Here is a 22474-nt window from a genome sequence, read left to right as displayed (position 1 = left end):
TCTAGGGTATGAGCTCTCAGGATTTTATATCGAGCTCAGTGGTCCTGTCATTGTGACGTAACAGAACGATTCTATTTGTCAATAAAAAAGACGTTAAAAATAACAGAACGATTCTACTTGTCAGTAAAAGAAGAGAGAGAGGCGGAGTTCCGGTGTTGACTTGCTCTTTCTAACTGCCAGGCTGTTTCACCGAGCTCAGCGCTTCAATGCAGCATTCACAGAGTTTAACTCGCTGTTGGGCCGCAGCTCTTCCACTGCGCCCCCTGCTGTATGCGGCTGGAGTTGCAGTTACGGCCACAGGAGTTTATTATTATTTTAAAACGCGCGGCGATGGTGAGAGAACACAAGGTTCTCTCTCTATCTGTAGGATTTTTCCAGTCCTTTATGAGCAGAGTGCATGTTTGATGAGGTGTTTTGTGTGTTTGTATGTAGAGTTTGCTTTGGTGGAGTCTGACTTGATGTGTGATGTGGATGGAATCAGGAACATACAGACTGACAGCGCTGTCCCTGAGGTACTCACCAAACCACAATCACTTACATCTCAGGACTCTGAGTAAGACAGTCCCTTATGGACACTCTAGTGACTTTTTATTTTAGTCCTGGATGAGACCGGTGGGAAAACGTGTCTTGATCTGTAGTCTTCGTGTGCAACCACGTGACAAAAACAGTGTGACGTATGCACCCGCCGCCATGTTGAATGATATACAAATCCAGAATGCAAGGACATGTCTCATCTCATCTCTCATCTCATTATCTCTAGCCGCTTTATCCTTCTACAGGGTCGCAGGCAAGCTGGAGCCTATCCCAGCTGACTACGGGCGAAAGGCGGGGTACACCCTGGACAAGTCACCAGGTCATCACAGGGCTGACACATAGACACAGACAACCATTCACACTCACATTCACACCTACGGTCAATTTAGAGTCACCAGTTAACCTAACCTGCATGTCTTTGGACTGTGGGGGAAACCGGAGCACCCGGAGGAAACCCACATGGACACAGGGAGAACATGCAAACTCCACACAGAAAGGCCCTCGCCGGCCCCGGGGCTCGAACCCAGGACCTTCTTGCTGTGAGGCGACAGCGCTAACCACTACACCACCGTGCCGCCTGCAAGGACATGTACATAAGTCAAAAAAAAGTCAAAGTCCTTCCCGCGCCTACAGTACCTGGTATTCCTAGGCAGTCTCCCACTCAAGTACTAACCAGGCCCAACTCTGATGATGGCGCATCGGGCGGCGCCGATCTCCGTTTCCGTAGCCCTCGGCCTCTCGCCTATTACATAGCTAGGGTTACAGTGGGGGGCTAGTCCTCTGGTAACCACGAGAGTTTAACTCCCCATGCACATCTGTATTGCAGCGTGCCTTGCCAGATGGTAGTGGGTACCATTTTTATGATGGTCTTTGGTATGACCCGACCGTGAATAGAACTCATGATCTCCCGGCGGACACGCAACCACTAGGCCACTAGTCGGTCATGTACATAAGTAGTATATCCAAATTCGTAACGTTGCAATTTCAAGGGGTAAGGAAATGGCTAGAGAAAAAAAGAGTTCTACAAGATAAAACTCTTAAGGACTTACACTACGTTCAGATTGCAACCTGAAACGACCCATATCCGATTTGTTGTGAAATCCGATTTTTTTGTTAGGCCGTTCACATTACCAATTATATGAGACTTGTATGCGATCTCCTGTATGAACGGAAAACGACCCAAAAGTGTCCCGCATGCGCAAATTGACACATAATAAGCACATCTACGTAATACGTAAACAAAAAAAAGCGCACTCTTCAAGTTTGCAAGTAAAGCATGGAGATGAGGCGAGACCTGGCGATGTGGTTTTTGTGGCGGCGGCGGAACTCACACAATAATCTGATTAATGTGGGCAGCAGACTAATGAGACCGAAGGTGTCAAATTACTGGAAATTTCCAGAACAATCTTATAATCTTGTAATACAGGATGATTTAACATCCAGGTCCCTACCAAATCCACCATTAGCTTGATCAATTCTATAAAAGCCTATTTAAATTCTGAAAACTGTACAAATGTTGTTGTTTTCCACCAAAGAGGCGGGATTAGCCAACGCAGAATAGTGACGTTTGTCTCTTGTTGATGACGTGTAGGTCGCATGAATGCGACCTGTCCGGTCAGACTGCAGTCGCATGTGAAAATAACGGATATGCATCGGAATTAGGACCACATATCCAAGCGGCCTGGGTCGCATGTGAAAAAATCGTATCTGTGTCGTTCAGATTGTCAATAACAAATCAGATACAGGTTGCATATGGGCAAAAAAATCGGATATGGGTCGTTTCAGGGTGCAGTCTGAACGTAGTCTTAATAGCCATTTATGAAAAGACACACTGTCCCAAGTTGACATCAATAAACTATCTGGTCTACAACTGCAATTAGATGGTATATATGAGAACATGGTACAGGGTGCCTTTGTTCGCTCCAGATGTAAATGGTTGGAGCAAGGTGAAAAGAACACTAGATACTTTCATAATTTAGAAAAAAGGAATGCCAGCATTTACAACATACATAAACTAAAAATTAATTAATCAATTTCTGAAAACCCCAAGGAAATATCCAACTTTGTGGAAGAATTTTATAGAAAACTATACACTGAGCCAGATGTAATTTATGATACACTCCCTTTTTTGTCCTCTTTAAAGAATAATGTAAGGCAGATTGACCGAACAGGCGGCACAGCGGTGTAGTGGTTAGTGCTGTTGCCTCACAGCAAGAAGGTCTGGGTTCGAGCCCTGTGGCCGGCGAGGGCCTTTCCGTGTGGAGTTTGCATGTTCTCCCCATGTCCGTGTGGGTTTCCTCTGGGTGCTCCGGTTTCCCCCACAGTCCAAAGACATGCAGGTTAGGTTAACTGGTGACTCTAAATTGACCGTAGGTGTGAATGGTTGTCTGTGTCTATGTGTCAGCCCTGTGATGACCTGGCGACTTGTCCAGCAGGATGTACCCCGCCTTTCGCCCGTAGTCAGCTGGGATAGGCTCCGGCTTGCCTGCGACCCTGTAGAAGGGGATAAAGCGGCTAGAGATAATGAGATGAGATTAGTCGGTTAAAAAACAATAAATCCCCTGCTAATGACGGCCTTACAGGAGAATTTTTTAAAGTCTTTCAAGAATACATTGCTGAATTTTTATTGCATGTGTTCAAAGAAGCTATAGATCTTGGTAAACTCCCTCCTGCCTTGTGTCAAGGGCTAATTACCTTGATACTTAAAGCTAATAAAGATCGTTTACTAATTGAAAATTGTAGACCTATTACTTTAATAAATAGTGATGCTCAATTATTTGCACATATTTTCTCACAACGTCTCAAGTTGTGTCTGCCCTCAATTATAGATAAAGGCCAGTCAGGATTTATGCAAGGAAGACTTATCAGTAACAACATTAGACTAATTTTAGATATAATTGAATATAGAGAATTTCTTACCGGCAATAATTTTATCTTATTTATCGACATGTATAAGGCTTTTGACACTGTAACGCATAATGTCTTATTTGATGTTCTGGACTTTTTTGGGTTCGGCCCTTTTTTTAAAAGGGCAATAAAAACTTTATATTGTGATTGTAATAGTTCAGTGAAACTTCCAGGAGCTACCACTCACAGATTTAACATATCTAGAGGAATAAAGCAGGGAGACCCTGCAGCACCATTCTTGTTCATTTTAGTTATGCAGATTTTGGCTCTGCATTTATTTAATGACTCCTTTCAGGGTATCAGCATTTCAGGAAGAGAAATAAAATGCTGTCAGTTAGCTGATGACACAACTATCTTTCTCAAAGATGAAATGCAGGTCAAAAAGGTAATTGAATGTATCAAGGAATTTTCAAATATAATCAGGCTTGCATTTAAATCTCAAAAAATGTGTTCTCTTCCCTCTAAAAGATGACTTATCTCTAAATGAACTTGAAGGTATTCCAGTGTCAGGCAAAGTGACCTACCTGGGTATTGACATTTGCAAAGATCAGTCAGAAAGAGTGAAATGTAACTTTAACCCCCTTATCCCTAAAATCAGGGGCGATTCTAGCATCTGATCTTTGGGGGTGCTTAGCCCCCAGAGCTGACAGAGGCACCTGGCTTGAACGACAGTGTTTCCACGTTTATTCCGCATTTAGACTAGACTTAACTAGACAAGAAGACTAGACTAGACTTATGCAATGTTTTAACAGAAGCTGACCCAATAAACTATGATATCTACACATTTACGACCACTGACACAAATATTTACGTTATATTTTTAACTAAACAAGACCTACTACTGCATTTGTAATGTTGGAGCTATTCATTTTGAACAGTGGTAATTGTTAATTAATGTGTTATTGTGTACTGTGTAATAATAGTGTGTATTATTATGATTTTACATTAGTTTACATTAGTTTATATTTTTTGTTATATTTGTTATATTTTGGTCGTGTTCTTTTGATAGTCATTTGTTTAATTGTTTGCTTCGTGCATGTACGTTTCAGTGTCTGTTTTGATTAATTTGCTAATTATTATGATGTTATTTATGAAAAATATATAAATATAAATATATAAATATATAAATGATAAGCAAACGTAAACGCTATGTTACATTAAATAAAATTGACTAACACACGGTGGTATAGCACCGTAGCACTTGTACAGCTCTGCACAAAAGTATCTCGATATGGATGATAAATGTCGTTTTTATCATTCTGTTCATAGACCAGGGAACATCGATATTGCATTATGCATATTATTGTGTTGTGTTTAACAACTGTAACTCCAGTCCGTACCTTCACATCTCGCTATGCCAGTAATACTCAGGTGCTACTTCGAGTTCCTCATCGGCGTGGAATCCAGTTAAAAAAAACACCATGTCGTAGCAAGCGCTCGCACGGACAGGCAACCCAATCAGAGGGGACGCAAGGAGGAGAGGTATTTTACTGCTCATAGACTATCACGTAACAGGTGAATTCAAGAACACACACACGGCCGCGCACACATTCATTGCGCAGTGCGCAAGGGCACTTATTTCTGAAAATTACGTCCAAAAGCAGTGTTTTTGAGGGTGCTGAGCTAGGGGGTGCTGAGCTCGTTTTTGGGGGTGCTTGAGCACCCCCAAAAATAGGCTAAACACGCCCCTGCCTAAAATCAAAAGAAGATTTAACCTATGGTTAATGCATGACCTTTCTATCAAAGGCCGCATTTTAGCTTCTAAAACGGAAGGTTTATCTCGTTTAGTTTACCCCGCTAGAGTTCTTGACATCCCAAAATCTATTATTAAAGAAATAGATGCTACTTCATTCAATTTTATTTGGAGGAATAAACCTCATTATTTGAACAAACAAGTTCTAGGTAGCCCTTGTGATCAGGGGGGGTTAAATGCTCTAGACTTTCATTCGTCCAATACAATTTTCAAAGTGAACTGGATTAAAGATTATCTCATCTCATCATCTCTAGCCGGTTTATCCTGTTCTACAGGGTCGCAGGCAAGCTGGAGCCTATCCCAGCTGACTACGGGCGAAAGGCAGGGTACACCCTGGACAAGTCACCAGGTCATTGCAGGGCTGACACATAGACAACCATTCACACCTACAGTCAATTTAGAGTCACCAGTTAACCTAACCTGCATGTCTTTGGACTGTGGGGGAAACCGGAGCACCCGGAGAACATGCAAACTCCACACAGAGAGGCCCTCGCCGGCCACGGGTCTCGAACCCGGACCTTCTTGCTGTGAGGCGACAGCACTAACCACTACACCACCGTGCCGCCCGGATTAAAGATTATATAAAAAACAAAAACAAGTTATGGTACCTTTTACCAAGTCTTATTTTCCAGAAAGTCGGTGGCATAGAACTTTTGCTTCGTTGCAATTTTCAGGTTGATAAACTCCCTATTAAGTTATCTAACTTTCATAAACAGGCTCTCCTTTGTTGGCTTCTGACTTACAAACATAATTTTTCACCACACAAACATTTAAGGGCGGCACGGTGGTGTAGTGGTTAGCGCTGTCGCCTCACAGCAAGAAGGTCCGGGTTCGAGCCCCGTGGCCGGCGAGGGCCTTCTGTGTGGAGTTTGCATGTTCTCCCCGTGTCCGTGTGGGTTTCCTCCGGGTGCTCCGGTTTCCCCCACAGTCCAAAGACATGCAGGTTAGGTTAACTGGTGACTCTAAATTGACTGTAGGTGTGAGTGTGAATGGTTGTCTGTGTCTATGTGTCAGCCCTGTGATGACCTGGCGACTTGTCCAGGGTGTACCCCGCCTTTCGCCCGTAGTCAGCTGGGATAGGCTCCAGCTTGCCTGCGACCCTGTAGAAGGATAAAGCGGCTAGAGATAATGAGATGAGACAAACATTTAATTTGGAATAATAAACTTATCACTTTTAAAAACAAATCTATGTACTTTGAAAAGTGGGTCTCCAATAACATTTTATTTATTTCTCAATTGATTAATAACGAAGGCCAATTTCTTACATATATTGAATTCTTAAACAAATTTTCCATCCCAGTACAACCTAGAGAATACAGTATTGTGTTTGCTGCACTTCCTGATGGTTTTCTTAGAATACTAGGCCCTCAAGCTCCCTGCGAGCAGTCTACTCTACAGAGTGAGAGATCACTGAATGGTGTTAGCATAAAAAATACAAAATGCAATAATAGATGGTTAAGACGAATAGTGCAGCTACCTGCTATTCCACGTTGCAAAAGCTATTGGGACGGCATCTTTGATGGAATCCATTGGGACAGGGTCTGGTGTTGTGTCAATGATTTTATATTAAATCTCATCTCATTATCTCTAGCCGCTTTATCCTTCTACAGGGTCGCAGGCAAGCTGGAGCCTATCCCAGCCGACTACGGGTGAAAGGCGGGGTACACCCTGGACAAGTCGCCAGGTCATCACAGGGCTGACACATAGACACAGACAACCATTCACACTCACACCTACGGTCAATTTAGAGTCACCAGTTAACCTAACCTGCATGTCTTTGGACTGTGGGGGAAACCGGAGCACCCGGAGGAAACCCACGCAGACACGGGGAGAACATGCAAACTCCGCACAGAAAGGCCCTCGCTGGCCACGGGGCTGGAACCCGGACCTTCTTGCTGTGAGGCGACAGCGCTAACCACTTGATGTGAATTCATTGATGTTAATTTTATTGCAAGCCGTTTATCACAGCAACTAGTGGGGAGAACAGTTGGGAAGCTCAAGTCGTGTGGTTTCATGATATATATATGTTAATTGTGTGATGAGTATTCCACCAGCAATTTAATAGGGACAAATGGGTGCGATTTGGACGCATCGGTCATATACGGTTATTCTGCAGTGCCAAAGACATTACTGTTTCTGAAATGTGATCAGGACATTTTACTGGGGCACAGCAGATATATACTGGGGCATGTGCACCAGTAAAATGGGTCTGGCGATGCCGATGTAAAGAACCATTTCTCTTTGTCATGAGTAGCATTATTACCTCGATTATATCCCACACACAAGGTAGGCATTGTCTTTCTTCAAAGGCAATGAAATCAAAAGAAAATCACGAAGTGTTGCAGCAGCTCACACACGAAGCGCTGGTTCCTGGTTATTTTATCATCCAACCTGGCGGACTTCCAGTTTGGAAAATAAGCGTGGCGTCACTTGCACACAAAGAATAAATAAATAAATAACCTCGCTTCAGGCTCTACTTCCAGCACATCCTCTGGGTTAAGTCCAAAAACTCTTAAATAAGAGTTAAATAATCTAAGACAAGATTAAATCCCCTGAGGGAACCCTCCCAAAGGGATCAATAAAGTTTTATCTAACCTAATCTAAATATGATGTTTTTGACGAGCTCACCAGCTAAATTTGATATCTAAGCATTAAAATGTTGTCAGCAGGAACTACCGTGTATGAGCTACCGTGGTGCTTGAAAGTTTGTGAACCCTTTAGAATTTTCTATATTTCTGCATAAATATGACCTAAAACATCATCAGATTTTCACACAAGTCCTAAAAGTAGATAAAGAGAACCCAGTTAAACAAATGAGACAAAAATATTATACTTGGTCATTTATTTATTGAAACAAAAGATCCAATATTACATATCTGTGAGTGGCAAAAGTATGTGAACCTTTGCTTTCAGTATCTGTTGTGACCCCCTTGTACAGAAATAACTGCAGCTAAATGTTTCCGGTAACTGTTGATCAGTCCTGCACACCAGCTTGGAGGAATTTTAGCCCGTTCCTCTGTACAGAACAGCTTCAACTCTGGGATGTTGGTGGGTTTCCTCACATGAACTGCTCGCTTCAGGCCATTCCAAAACATTAACTTTATTCTTCTTGAACCATTCTCTGGTAAAATGACTTGTGTGCTTAGGGTCGTTGTCTTGCTGCATGACCCTTGAGATCCAGTTCATGGACAGATGTCTTGACATTTTCCTTTTGAATTCACTGGTATAATTCAGAATTCATTGTTCCATCAATGATGGCAAGCCATCCTGGCTCAGATGCAGCAAAACAGGCCCAAACCATAATACTACCACCACCATGTTTCACAGATGGGATAAGGTTCTTATGCTGGAATGCTGTGTTTTCTTTTCTCCAAACATAACGCTTCTCATTTTAATCAAAAAGTTCTATTTTGGTTTCATCCATCCACAAAACATTTTTCCAATAGCCTTCTGGCTTGTCCACGTGATCTTTAGAAAACTGCAGAAGATCAGCAATGTTCTTTTTGGAGAGCAGTGTCTTTCTCCTTGCAACCCTGCCATGCACACCATTGCTGTTCAGTGTTCTCCTTTTATTTATTTATTTATTTATTTATTTATTTTTCAGGTTTTCAAATATGTTTATTATGAAACATTTCTTTCCACAAGGCACTTCGACTGACATTCACATGTTTCTTTTAAGAAAAACTTACACACAAACAAACTGCAAGGAAATGCCCATACATACACAGATAACAAAACTAATACTGACGAGAACAATAATAATTAAGGCACAAGAAAAATAAACAATAAAAATAACTGCAATACACTGTAAATAGGGTGTAAAATACAAGACCTACAGGACAACATCAACCCCCCCAATAACCCGTGAATATCCCACCCTCCCCAGGAGTGCAATGCGAAGTTATTGGCCGTCCTAATCAGTTGCCTTATCAAGGTAAGAGACCAAAGGTTCCCAGATTTTTTCAAATTGCCTTAACTTGTCTTTTAGGATGAATCTGATTCTCTCCAGGTGGAGAGTATCTGTCAAATCTGATAGCCAGTGTTTGAAGGAGGGTACCTCTTTTTTCTTCCAATATAAAAGAATAAATTTTTTGGCAGTTATAACACCATATGACAGAAGACGCTGTTGTGCTACATTAAGCTTCAAGAGCTCATCAGATATTCCCAGAATAATCAAAACAGGGTCCGGAGTTATTTGGACTTCAAGAATCCTAGACAGGAAATGAAATATGTCACACCAGTATTCTTGTAATTTATGACATAAGGCATAACTGTATGATAAGGTAATCTCTGTGCATTCACATTTCTCACATATTGGTGAGACGTCAGGGAATATCTTATGCAACTTGGCCTTGGAGTAATGTAATCTGTGTAGAATTTTGAATTGTATCAAGCGATGTCAAGTATTAATGGAACATTCATGTATGTATTCTAAACACTCCTCCCACACATATTGGGGTATTGGAATTCCAAGCTCTGTTTCCCATTTGTCCTTTAAAGTGCTCGTTCTGGGTTGGTCCATACTCAGCAATGTGTGATATAGCAGAGAGATTATGAAATGAGAGTTGGCAGATATTTTCATGGAGATCTCCAAAGTATCTGGCACTACCACCTCAAAATTAGGAAGATGTGTTTTGACATAATTCCTAATCTGAAGATATCTGAAAAAATGAGTCTGTGGTAAGCTAAATTTCTGCTGGAGTTGTTGAAAAGAAGCAAAGGTGCCCCTAATGTACAGGTCTCCAATGTTACCTATCCCCATCTCCTTCCATGTTCTGTCCACAGTGGAGGGGATGAAGGTAGGGTTGGCTGCTATTGGCAATAAAGAAGACAGTGCACTGAGGTTGAAATACTTTTTTAGTTGCTTCCATACCCTAATAGCATCATGTATGATAGGATTGTTTTTATAACATGATCTGTTGATCTTCGCAGGTGCTAGTATAACCGCTCTTATTGAATATGGTAGACAGTCTTCCCGTTCCATCTCCATCCCACTAAACGGTGAAGGGGCGTCGTCTAGCCAGTGTACAATGGAGCGCAATCCAGTAGCCCAATAATATAGCTTGAAGTCAGGCAGCGCCAGACCTCCACTAGATTTGTGCTTACAGAGATGGTCTTTTTTAATTCTGTGTGCTTTATAGTTCCATATGAAAGGAAGAACAATTGAATCTAGTTTCTTAAAGAAAGATTTAGTGAGAAATATGGGTAGATTTTGAAAAAGGTAAAGTATCTGAGGGAGAAAAATCATTTTGATGGCATTGACTCTTCCCAGTAGGGAAATTGGGAGTGTCCTCCAAAATTGGATATTGTGCTCCAGCTTTCTTAATAAGGTGGGAAAGTTGGCTTTGTAAAGGGCATTGTATTTCTTGGTGATCATCACTCCCAAGTAAGTTAAATTGTCTTGAATTACACGTAGAGGAAGCTGTTTGAGCCAGTCCTGATCTCCAAACCGTATAGGTAGCAGTTCACTTTTACCCCAATTAATCTTATACCCAGAAAAGGTACCACACAAGCTGAACACCTCCAGTATTGACGGGACGGTTACTAGGGGTTGAGTGATATACAACAATATGTCATCTGCATACAATGAGATCCTGTTTTTAGTGTATCCTGTCTCATAACCATGTATCCTGGGATGTGCTCAGATAGTTTCCGCAAGCGGTTCTATGGCTAGGGCAAATAGCAATGGGCTAAGCGGGCAACCCTGCCTAGTACGTCTACCAAGTTGAAATGGGGTGGAAAGTGTCTGATTTGTAAGTATCCTAGCACAGGGTTTATTGTACAGTAGCTTGATCCAGGACAGAAATCTCTGGCCACACCCAAACTTTTCCAGGACCGCAAAAAGGTAGGGCCATTCCACCCTGTCAAATGCCTTTTCGGCATCCAGACTGAGTATGACAAGGTCCTGTGTGGGCGGCCTATCACAGTGCATAATGTTAAGAAGACGTCTGAGGTTATGAAAATAATTTCTATTGGGGATAAACCCAGTTTAGTCTGGATGTACTAATTTACCCATGAAGGCATTAAGTCTCTTGGCCAGTGTCTTAGCTAGAATTTTTTGGTCTGTATTTAATAATGAAATTAGTCTGTATGAGCCCACTTCTTCCGGGTCCTTCCCTTTTTTTAATAGTAGGGTAATAGTGGCCTCAGTCAGTGTTTGTGGTAATATGCCGTCCTCACACGACCGGATATATAGTTTACATAAATATGGAGCCAACAAAACACCAAACTTTTTGTATATCTCGTTGCTAAGCCTGTCAGGGCCTGGACTTTTACCATTATTCAGTGATTTAATAGTTGATAGTAGCTCCTCACAGCTAATGTCTGCATTTAGAATCTTACGCTCCTCATCACTTAGAGACGGGAGGTTGCATTTATCCAAAAAAGACTGTGCTGCATCTGGTGCGGCATTATGTTCGGATGTGTATAGAGTTTCATAGAATTGCCTGAATTGATCATTAATCTCCTTGTGAGCGGTGAGGGCAATGCCAGTTTTGGATTTAACTTTATGAATTGTCCCATCATTTTCAATTTTACGCAATTGCCTTGCCAATAATTTATGTGGTTTATCACCAAACTCAAAGTACTTTTGCTTGGCAAATGTAAAGGCTCTACAAATCCTGTCAGACATTATTTTATTCACCTCATATTTGAGCGCAGCTATCTCTGTGTTTTTCCAAAGATGGTTGTTGAGCATTGTCTCTATCTAGTTGATAAATTCGTTTTTCCAATTCCATTTGTTGTGCTTTATTCCTCTTTTTAAGGGATGATTGATAAGATATAACACAGCCTCTGAAATAGGCCTTAAATGTTTCCCATTAATAATATGGGTGAGATGTCATCTTTATCATTTGTTTCAAAAAAAGAGTTTTATATGTGTTTCTAAATATTCACAAAACTTGCCATCAGTGAGGAGCTGGGGATTAAATCTCCAATTTTTTTGGTTGGATATATGTCCAGGGAGCTTAAGTGCAAATGACACTGGGCTGTGATCAGAAATAATAATGTGGTATTTAGCGTTGTAACAGTAAGGTAGCAATTTACCATCAACCAGAAAAAAGTCTATCCTTGTACATACATTATGTACTTTGGAATAAAAGGAATACTCTCTGCCTGAAAAATTAGAAATCCGCCAAACGTCAAATAGATTCATATTCTCAGTGTATGACTTTAGGAGATTGCATGCTTTGGAGGGTTCTATTCTCAGGGTAGAAGATCTATCCAAATAAGTATCCAAAACAAAGTTAAAGTCACCCCCAATGACTAGGTTAGTATTGAAAATATCTGGTATCAAATTTAGGACTTTTCTTAAAAATTCAGGATCGTCACTATTCGGCCCGTATATATTTAACAAGGTCATTGGGGTAGAGTGGATTTCCCCCATAAGAATTACATATCATCCATCCTTGTCGACAATTGAGGACATTTGTTTAAAGGGAACCCCCCTGCGTATCAGAATAGCTGCGCCCCTGGCTTTTATGGAGAAATTAGAGTGGTAAATTTGTTGTATCCACCTACATCTTAGTCTGTTGTGTTCATCATTTTTAGGTGTGTTTCTTGTAAAAAAAAAATAATAATATCAGCTTTTAATGATTTAAGGTGAGCAAGTACTTTACCTCTCTTCACAGGTTCATTAATACCATTCACGTTCCATGAGCAAAAGGTTAAATTGCCCCCACTCATCTCAAACTGTTTCCCAACATGCATTATATGTTTGGATTAAAAGCATAGTAGTATGTACAGGTTAAGGTGGTATTCCCTGCTTGGCATTTCACCTGTCGCACCTCCTCCAGTGCACTTTGGGTCATACATTAATGTCTCCCTCTTTTTTGTTTGGTATATAAAGCCAAAAAACGAGTAGCACTCCTTCCCACCCTCCTCCACCCCTCCTCCCACCCTATTATCCGCCTTAAACACATTCAGACACACAAAAAAAAAACAAGACAAAAACTAAAGATTGTCAGCCTCCTAGTTAGTGCGCAATAAGAACCTTCCAAAAAAAGAATGAACTCTAACTTCAACAGCTAACAGTAAAAAACTCTTGATCCTAGTAGCCCTGCAGTTGCAAAATCCCTCACCAAACCCATTATAATTCAAATTAAAGGTCGTGCATTCTCCCAGGAATACATTGAAAGAAGATCTTCACATATTATGTGAACTCAAACACTGTAACTGGCCTATTGGTTTGAAAAGTGTAAAAGAAAAAGAAAAAAAATTATTAGCCATATCTTGAGACTTATTCTGAAAAACAAAAAACACCACTGAAGTATATTGTATTAATATTATCCAATAAAGTCAGCCTCAAGGTAGATGGCCGAACACAGAAAGGAGGTATAAATGCCTGAAAGGGTGTGTTTATATATTCTGCGCTCACAGCCGTTAAGTGGCTTTATACATCTTTTCCTCCTCCTTCATTAGTCTCATTGACGAGGGTGGAGAGGCGTTCAGCAAACAAACGCGCCTCCTCTGCGTCGGTGAACGTAGTCTCCTTCCCGTTGTGCATCACCCTCAGCTTAGCTGGGTATAAAAGGTCAAATTTCACCCCGGGTCTATCCCACAGTAAGTTTCTAGCAGGGGTAAAAGCCGCACGGCGTTTGACAATGGCAGGTGGAAAGTCTCTAAAAATTAGAATTTGCTGACCTTGATATGTGAGGGTTGTGGACTGTCTCACCCTCTGCAGGATCTCCTCGAAGGTGTGGCAGTAGTGTACCCTGATGATCAGATGCCGCGGGGGTTGGGTATCTTCTGGGTGTTCTCGCAGTGCCCTATGTGCTCGGTCAATCACTGGCTTTTCATCAAGCTGTAGAACCTCTGCTAACAGCTGAGCTACGAAGTCTCTGGGTTTCTGTCCATTCTCTAATCCCTCCTTAACTCCAGCGATCCTCAGATTCTGCCGTTTAGACCGGCCCTCCAGGTTTAAGCATTTGTCTGAAAGTTGTTCGACTTGACCCTGTAATGCCTTAACTTTAGCTTCGAGATCCGCAACGACGTCCGAAGTACCATTAGCTGACTCGACTAAACTTTTCAGCGTGTCATCTTGGCCGTCCAGGCGAGCGTGTACAGTAATAAACTTATTGTCACTTTCCGCTTTCAAAGCAGCAATTTCACCTCTCAAAACTGTACTCACATCTGCAATCTTTTCATCAATTTTGGCGCAAATGTCCGACTTAACTTGGGATAAGTCCGCTTGGAGTGCTGCTATGGCAACTAGCACTGCCTGTTGATCCGTGCTTTGAGTGCATGCATGGGTTGTCTTTCCCACTCTGGCTCGGTGCTTCAGTTGGGCCTCAGACGGTTCGGCCCTGGAGTTCGGTTTAGTTTTTGGCATTTGTGGAGCACTGTCGGCACTATGAGTATCACAGATTCACAGACCTTCGTGTAAATGAGTCCAATTTGCGTGGGTTTGGTTTAATATGACATTTTAAATGAAATTCTGCAGGAGCTACAGCTAGCGCGTCTTATCTCCTCATCGCTCAAGAGCGCCCCCCCCCGTTCAGTGTTCTCCTGATGGTGGACTCATGAACATTAACATTAGTCAATGTGAGAGAGGCCTTTGGTTGCTTAGAAGTTACCCTGGGGTCCTTTGTGACCTCGCCGACTTTTACACGTTGTTAGGACTGGGACTGTTTTGGCCTCTAGAGGCCGCTGTTATGTTTATCTTGTCATGGTTGTTTTGGCCTCTAGAGGCCGCCACTGTGTTTTGTGTTTGTCTTGATTGCCTGTTTCCTGCCCCGCCCTGTTCCTTAATGAGTTTGTGTATAAATACCCCTCTGTTTGTTCCCCCTAATCACAGAGTCTTTATGCTATGTTGTCTAGTGCTAGTTTTCTCTGTCCCACGTATCTTGCCTGTGCCCTTGTGTTTTTGATGTTTTTGCTTTCTTTGGACTTTGTATTTTTGATCTTCTGAGCGTTCTGCATTTTTGCCTTTCCTTTTGTTTTTTGGGACTTTGAACCTTTGGATATTTTTATTTTTGGTCATCTTCTGAGCTTTTGGATTTTCTTTTTGTTTTTTCCATCGGATTGTATATATTGTAAATAAACTGTTTTTTGATACTCTACCTACACCTCATGCCTCTGCACTTGAGTCATCCCCCTGGTGGCCTAGTGGGGGTTTGCTGGATTATCACACCAGTGACCCAGGTTTGAATCCCAGCAAAACCCTAACACACATCTTGCTCTTGGAGTGATTCTTTGTTGGTTGACCACTCCAGGGGAGGGTAACAATGGTCTTGAATTTCCTCCATTTGTACACAATCTGTCAGACTATGGATTGGTGGAGTCCAAACTCTTTAGAGATGGTTTTGTAACCTTTTCCAGCCTGATGAGCATCAACAATGCTTTTTCTGAGGTCCTCAGAAATCTCTTTTGTTTGTGCTATGATACACTTCCACAAACATGTTTTGTGAAGATCAGACTTTGATAGGTTCCTGTTCTTTAAACAAAACAGGGTGTCCACTCACACCTGATTGTCATCCCATTGATTGAAAACACCTGACTCTAATTTCACCTTCAAATTAACTGCTAATCCTAAAGGTTCACATACTTTTGCCACTCACAGAAATGTAATATTGGATCATTTTCCTCAATAAATAAATGACCAAGTATAATATTTTTGTCTCATTTATTTAACTGGGTTCTCTTTATCTACTTTTAGGACTTGTGTGAAAATCTGATGATGTTTTAAGTCATATTTATGCAGAAATATAGAAAATTCTAAAGGGTTCACAAACTTCTAAGCACCACTGTAGATCGCTGCATTAGCTCAGCTGTTAGCTGTTGTCTTGATTATGGTTGAGGTCAACTCTACTGAGGCTCATTATCACTGAGTTTCAGGTTTTTAATGGAAAATTGGTTATAATTCTTACTGAACATTTATACTTGAGTGGTTCCTGCGTTCTGCGTGCCGCATAAACTCGTAGTCTGTTCAGTCAGTAAATAGATGCTTACAGCTCTCCTGTAGAGCTTTTTCCCTGCTTTAAACTTGTTCCTGTTTCCTGCTTCACTGATGTTCATGAAGTGACACTGTTTTGTCTGAAGAGATGAAGCTCTGGGACGTCATGGCTCAGGTGGATAAGGCGCCATGCCATAAATCCGGGGACCTGGGTTTGATTCCGGCCCGAGGTCATTTCCTGATCCCTCCCCATATCTCTCTCCCACTCATTTCCTGTCCTATTTGATAAGAAAGGTGAAAAAAAAGCCCAAAAAAGAGATGAAGCTCTTCAGTGTCTGTGGTGTCTGGTTTAACAGTAGTGTATCTTTTACTTTGCTTTTAAAATATAGTACAAACAATTCTACATAATTTTAAACATTGAATAAGTATACATTATCTAGTACAAGTGTATATTATTATAAGTATAACTAGATCTAGCAAACACAAGCTAGTGAAACAGCTAGAAATGATAAGTGCTTAAATAATTTACAATCTTCTTGAATTTACCCTCCCAACAAAGTAAAGTTATTGATTGGGGGAGGGACAATTTTAGATAGCACAGTGAGCAGTTTTAAGGATAAAGTTTCCTCAGAGTTCTGAAAGTTTCCATGCTGTATATTGTATTGTAGACAATTTGGTCCTTTAGATGGAACAGAGAGCTGCAACTGAACATGAAGGACTGAATATTACAAACACCTGTCATGAAAACGTGTCCAAACCGAGACAAGTCAGGACACTCAGTTGTGTCTGGGATCATTTTAAACTCTTTTTATATGATAACTGATGTGTTTGTTCATTCTTGTTATGACCTTGGCTCACATGGGCCGCAAACATGAACAGAGTTGAACACCAAAATGAAATTAATAAAATAAATTTATTTGTATCAGAAAAAACAGAAGATATGTCTAGGGGATGTGGGCTTCTGATTGTGAATGTAATGAGTGAGTGGAATGCCAGCAGGGATCAGAGTGAGAATGGGAAAATGATTGTGGTGTAACAAGGGAGTGTATGAAAGATACAGTGAGTGCCTGTCATGGAGGAGACAGAGTGTGAGTGTTAGGCTGTAAGTGTGGGGGCGGGCCGAGTCTGCCTCGGGGCAAGTTGTTCCCAGTTTTTAAAGTCGAGTGCCAGGTGCGGCTAATTCCAATCAACCACTCTGCCATTCCCGCCAGCCAAGACGCCGCGGTAGCCCAGACTGGCAGAGACGGAGAGGGTCATCACACCTCCCTCCCCTGAGAGGGTTCCTTCAGGAAACCTAAAGAAACAACGCCACAAAAACAAAACAAACCCTCTGTGGATCCTATGTCGAACACAGGAGGAACAGGGGGCGCAGCAGGAGTGGGAGACGAAAATGGAATTGGGGTACATTTTGCAGCCAGCTCTAGCTCTAATTTCCTTAATTCAAATTGCCTCTCATGCTCTATGAATTCAAACTCCCTCTGGCTATTCTCATGCTCGCAAGCACACTCATGCTCACATTCAGCACGTTCCTCGCGCTCATGTTCACGCTCGCATTCCTCATGCTTGCATTCCTCATGTTTGCGTTGAAACTCTAATTTCTTAAGCTCCAGCTCATTCTCCATCTGTTTCTTCTTAGCAGCTAGAGCTTCACGATCAGCACAAAGTTTGGCTGCATTGAGCTGCATTTGTTTCTCCTGTACCGCTAATTCTTTTCACCTGATCTCAATGGCTTGACTCCCAACCGATGCAACTGATGCCCCAGGACTAATAGGCTCCTCAGGTTTTAAAACAAGAATCTCCTTTTCAACTAGTTTGGCTTTAAGGTGACTCAAGAGTATGGGCTTTAACTTGTTAACCTCACTACTTAGCTCTACCCCATAATGTTCAGCAATCAACACCAACTGTTCCTTTGTACACCTCTCAAGTACCTTCAGAGGGCACTGATACAAAATCATCCACAACAGAAGACATGACCAAGCTTTACTGGTGAAGACACTCAATTTAATAAATATACCCCAGTAAATATAGGCCTTCCACTCACCCCAAAACACTCAGATTTTAATCAAAAAATGAAAAAATCCTCTCCGCCACAAAAGTTCAGACAAACCCCAGTAACACCTATGAATAACACAGGTATCATTTCCTCTAAATAATCTGTGACATTAAACACAAGTACAGTACAACCGACTGTGCATACAGGGAATACAAATTCCCATCAAGGAATACCAACATGGAATATCTGACCAAGACAATTATCTTACGCACTCAATAACAAAACAAGGCAAGGATTGATTTCCCAGATGCTGTTTAACAACCTGCTCTAACGCTAGGCGTCCACAAACCATTGGTAGACACGTTTGGCTAGCTAACTCAAAGCTACAAGGCTACAAACAATGGGCTACTTCCGGTACTTGTAAGCTACATAAACTTAGCAGTAGTTAAACCCCATTGGCCTACCGCACAAACACAACAAGCAAGCGATGACTCGCCCGCTATAATTTAATTAGTAGCTATGATAGTTCTAGCAGCAAATACCAAATAACACATAGACTTAAAACATAGGCAACAGCATAACCAAACACAGCAAAACAATAGACAAACAGACCTTACCTTTTACAATGCCAAGCAATACATTACCTTCCTATAAATACCACAAACAACCACCAACAAGCTAACCCTGCAATGTGTGTCGATGGTAGCCTAAACCCTGAGCTCTTGGGTCTGAGCAGCTCCTAATAACCCACCTAGCCCCCTATGATTCACCGAGCTGAGGAGATTATCGCGAACTCATAAAAGGACAAAAAGCTGAGGTGCGACTCAATATCACACTTCGAAGCGTGCTGTCAACAGTTCACCGTAAAACATCTCATCTCATTATCTGTAGCCACTTTATCCTTCTACAGGGTCGCAGGCAAGCTGGAGCCTATCCCAGCTGACTACGGGTGAAAGGCGGGGTACACCCTGGACAAGTCGCCAGGTCATCACAGGGCTGACACATAGACACAGACAACCATTCACACTCACACCTACAGTCAATTTAGAGTCACCAGTTAACCTAACCTGCATGTCTTTGGGGGAAACCGGAGCACCCGGAGGAAACCCACACGGACAGAACATGCAAACTCCACACAGAAAGGCCCTCGCCGGCCCCGGGGCTCGAACCCAGGACCTTCTTGCTGTGAGGCGACAGCGCTAACCACTACACCACCGTGCCGCCCCACCGTAAAACATAAAAAAGGCAAAATAACAAACAAGCAAAATAAGAAATGGTGTCTCGCTGGAAGAAAACGAGTGAGCTCGAGTCAGCTGAGGCACTTTCTAAGGAGCTTGCTCGGTATAGGCAACATACAAAGCAGTATATTGCTCACCTTTCTCCTGCTGAACTTCCACAACCAATCTTGGACGAGCCCCCCAATTTCATGTTATGACCCAGGCTCGCGTGGGCCTCAAACATGAACAGAGTTGAATACCAAAATTAAATTAATAAAATAAATTTATTTGTATCAGAAAAAAACAGAAGGTATGTCTAGGGGATGTGGGCTTCTGATTGTGAATGTAATGAGTGAGTGGAATGCCGGTAGGGATCAGAGTGAGAATGGGAAAATGATTGTGGTGCAACAAGAGAATGTATGAAAGATACACTGAGTGCGTGTCGTGGAGGAGAGAGCATGTGAGTATTAGGCTGTAAGTGTGGGGGCGGGCCAAGTCTGTCTAGGGGCAAGTTGTTCCCGGCTTTTAAAGCCAACTGCCAGGTGCAGCTAATTCCAACCAACCACTCTGCCATTCCCGCCAGCCAAGACTCCGCGGTAGCCCAGACTGACAGAGACGCAGAGGGTCGTCACATTCTTCTTTTGTAGGCATGTAACAATTCAATCAATTCATGATTCTATTCGATTCACGATATTGGGTTCATGATGTGATTTTCCTCTGATATTTTGGAAAGAAATGAATATTTATTCCCAAAATTTCCTATTATTTTCCTATTCTTTATGTTCCTATTATTTATCAACTTAAACATTGCTTTTGTGAAATTAAAATCTTTTTCATTTCTTAATAACAAACAATATTTATTTACCCACATTTGTAAAGGTTGCAGTAAAATTTAATAGCCTATTCACTAAAACATTCCTTTTGTTAAATGAAAAACCTTCATAACAAATAGGCCTTTTCTTAATAAACTTTTATGAACATTTGTAAAGGGTGTCGTCAGGATTATTGTTGAATCTATTTGTACAGTCAGTAACACAGCAGCTCTTTCCCATTTCAGATGTTTTTTGTTTCTTTTCACAGCATTAGAACCATACATGTCAACCTTTAGTTACCCATGCCCTTATAAAATCTGTACTTTTCCCTTACATACACCCATGAGCCCTTATACACGAGAAAAATTCCAATATATAATCCAAAGCACCGATTGTTTTATTCTACATTATACATTCCTATTGTAATAGGCATATTTATCACACTGCATCAAGTTAAAGGGATCAAATAAGCATGTACTGAATAAAAATTAATTTTAGATCCCAGAGAAAACAACTGAATTAAAAAGGACTATATGTACAGTCAAGTAAACAATTATCTACTAAAAAGAATGACTGACTGAACTATAAACTTAATTATTTAATATCAGGGCTTTGAACCGGTTCAAGGAACGAAAACGAAAACCGGGAACTTTTTCTATTTCACATGGAACAGAAACGAAACCAGAAACTTTATTATTTTTTTATGTTCCGGAACAGAAACGCTTATTAAAAATAATGGTAACCGGTTAATACTGGTTTTTATTTCGTTCCTCAAAGTTTCCGTAGCCTACAAATAAAAAAGTCATTCTTCTCCTGCACAAGTTTCTATGACCCGCTGGGGTTCACTTCCTGTGTGACGTTCGCTGACTGAATGGAGAGAGCGGGAGGGTGGACTGCTATCACGTCTCCACATCTTAAATAAGAGGTAAATATTGCAGTCTATCGTTATTCAAAAACGTCAATTTCAAACATGATATCAATATATTTGTCCACATTAATGAGAGGCTCGCGAACATTAAATGACGTTAACCTCTGTTAGCCTATCAATGCATAGGGCCTGACTAGCCTTTGGTAACACACTAAATGAATTATCTTTCATTTTTGGCACTTTTTCTGTTTGTGTAGATGGGAAGACATACTGAGAATCCAAATCACCAACATTTGAAATAATAATTGTTTTGAATTATTTCTTGTCTTATTTAATGAAGGTTGTAATAGAATTAGCCTACATTTGGCTTAAGCTGGATGAGACAGATACATAATTTTATAGCCATTTGTTAAACAGCTGACAGGGAACGTAATTAACCGTTCCGGGAATGAAATTGTTTTATTCTAACCGGTTCGGGAATTAAATTGTTTTGTTCTAACCGGTTCGGGAACGTCTATTTAATGGTGGAACCCAAAACCGGAAACGTTAAAATTCCGTTTCTGTTCGGAACGAACCAATAGGAAAAAAATTCTGGTTCAAAGCCCTGTTTAATATACATTGTATCAGTAATATCAGAATTATTGATGTAAATTTAGCAAATAAAATGTATTAATATTAAATAGTTCATAAAAATGACACAAAGTTCTATTTGACAAGTGTTGACATCACCTACAATATTACATTCCACCAAAGAAAATTACTTGAAATATAACAGCAGTACTAAGTAGCTATGTTAATTAAAATAGTAGGTTACATGTAATAAATTATATATAATCATGTCAAACAGTAAATGAAGGTTAGTAAAAGTTCCATTTGAGAAAAAAGTGTTGACACCACAAGCAGTGTTAGATCCAACTAAAGATGACTGAACCACATCAAGTATATTATGTAAACAAGGATAAGTGAAAATATTAATAAATTATGAAGTTAAATTGAAAATCTTCCCAGTAATTTATAACAAGAATTTAAATCTTATTCCTTTTTGGAGTGTTCTTTGCTGTACAAAGACGTTGCAGATTTGGCACTAACTATAATATCACTGCTTGGGTAGCAGTTGTAGCTCCTCATCACAGTTCATTTTAATTTGCAGATATGCAGTTAATGTGTCTGCAGCCATATTTTTTCTGTACTCAGTATGAATTTTCCTAACCAATGAAAAAGCCCTCTCACTATCTGCATTGCTATGTGGGAGGCACAGCAAAGCAGTAAAAAGTTGTTTCAGCATTGGAAACCTGGCAACACCCAGAGCAGTTTTTACATCGAAGACCTTTCTCCAATATACATCTATTATTTTCCTGGTCAATAAAAGAAAATCAGAGCACGGCAAACATGTAGATGGTGTTAAATTGCTTCCATCCCCTACTACACATTTTAGAGACAGGTTACCAACAGTCGTTACCACCATTACTCTTAATTCAATACTTTTCCAGTTTACTGAT

At 40.9% G+C, this 22474-nt stretch overlaps 1 protein-coding gene across 1 annotated transcript in view; it reads left to right on the top strand.

Annotated features, from left to right (window-relative positions):
• Positions 1-206: 206 nt before the first annotated feature.
• The window catches only part of LOC132897222 (centrosomal protein of 83 kDa-like), a 41762-nt gene continuing 19494 nt past the window's right edge, over positions 207-22474 (top strand). Inside the window, exons 1-2 of the mRNA XM_060938692.1 lie at positions 207-333; positions 433-512. Of these exons, the coding sequence (XP_060794675.1) occupies positions 207-333; positions 433-512 (207 nt within the window). The remainder of the gene's footprint in view (positions 334-432; positions 513-22474) is intronic.

The sequence above is a fragment of the Neoarius graeffei genome, chromosome 13 (genome assembly GCF_027579695.1).
Source record: "Neoarius graeffei isolate fNeoGra1 chromosome 13, fNeoGra1.pri, whole genome shotgun sequence".
Lineage (NCBI taxonomy): Eukaryota > Metazoa > Chordata > Actinopteri > Siluriformes > Ariidae > Neoarius > Neoarius graeffei.
This window is presented reverse-complemented; position numbering and strand designations above follow the sequence as displayed.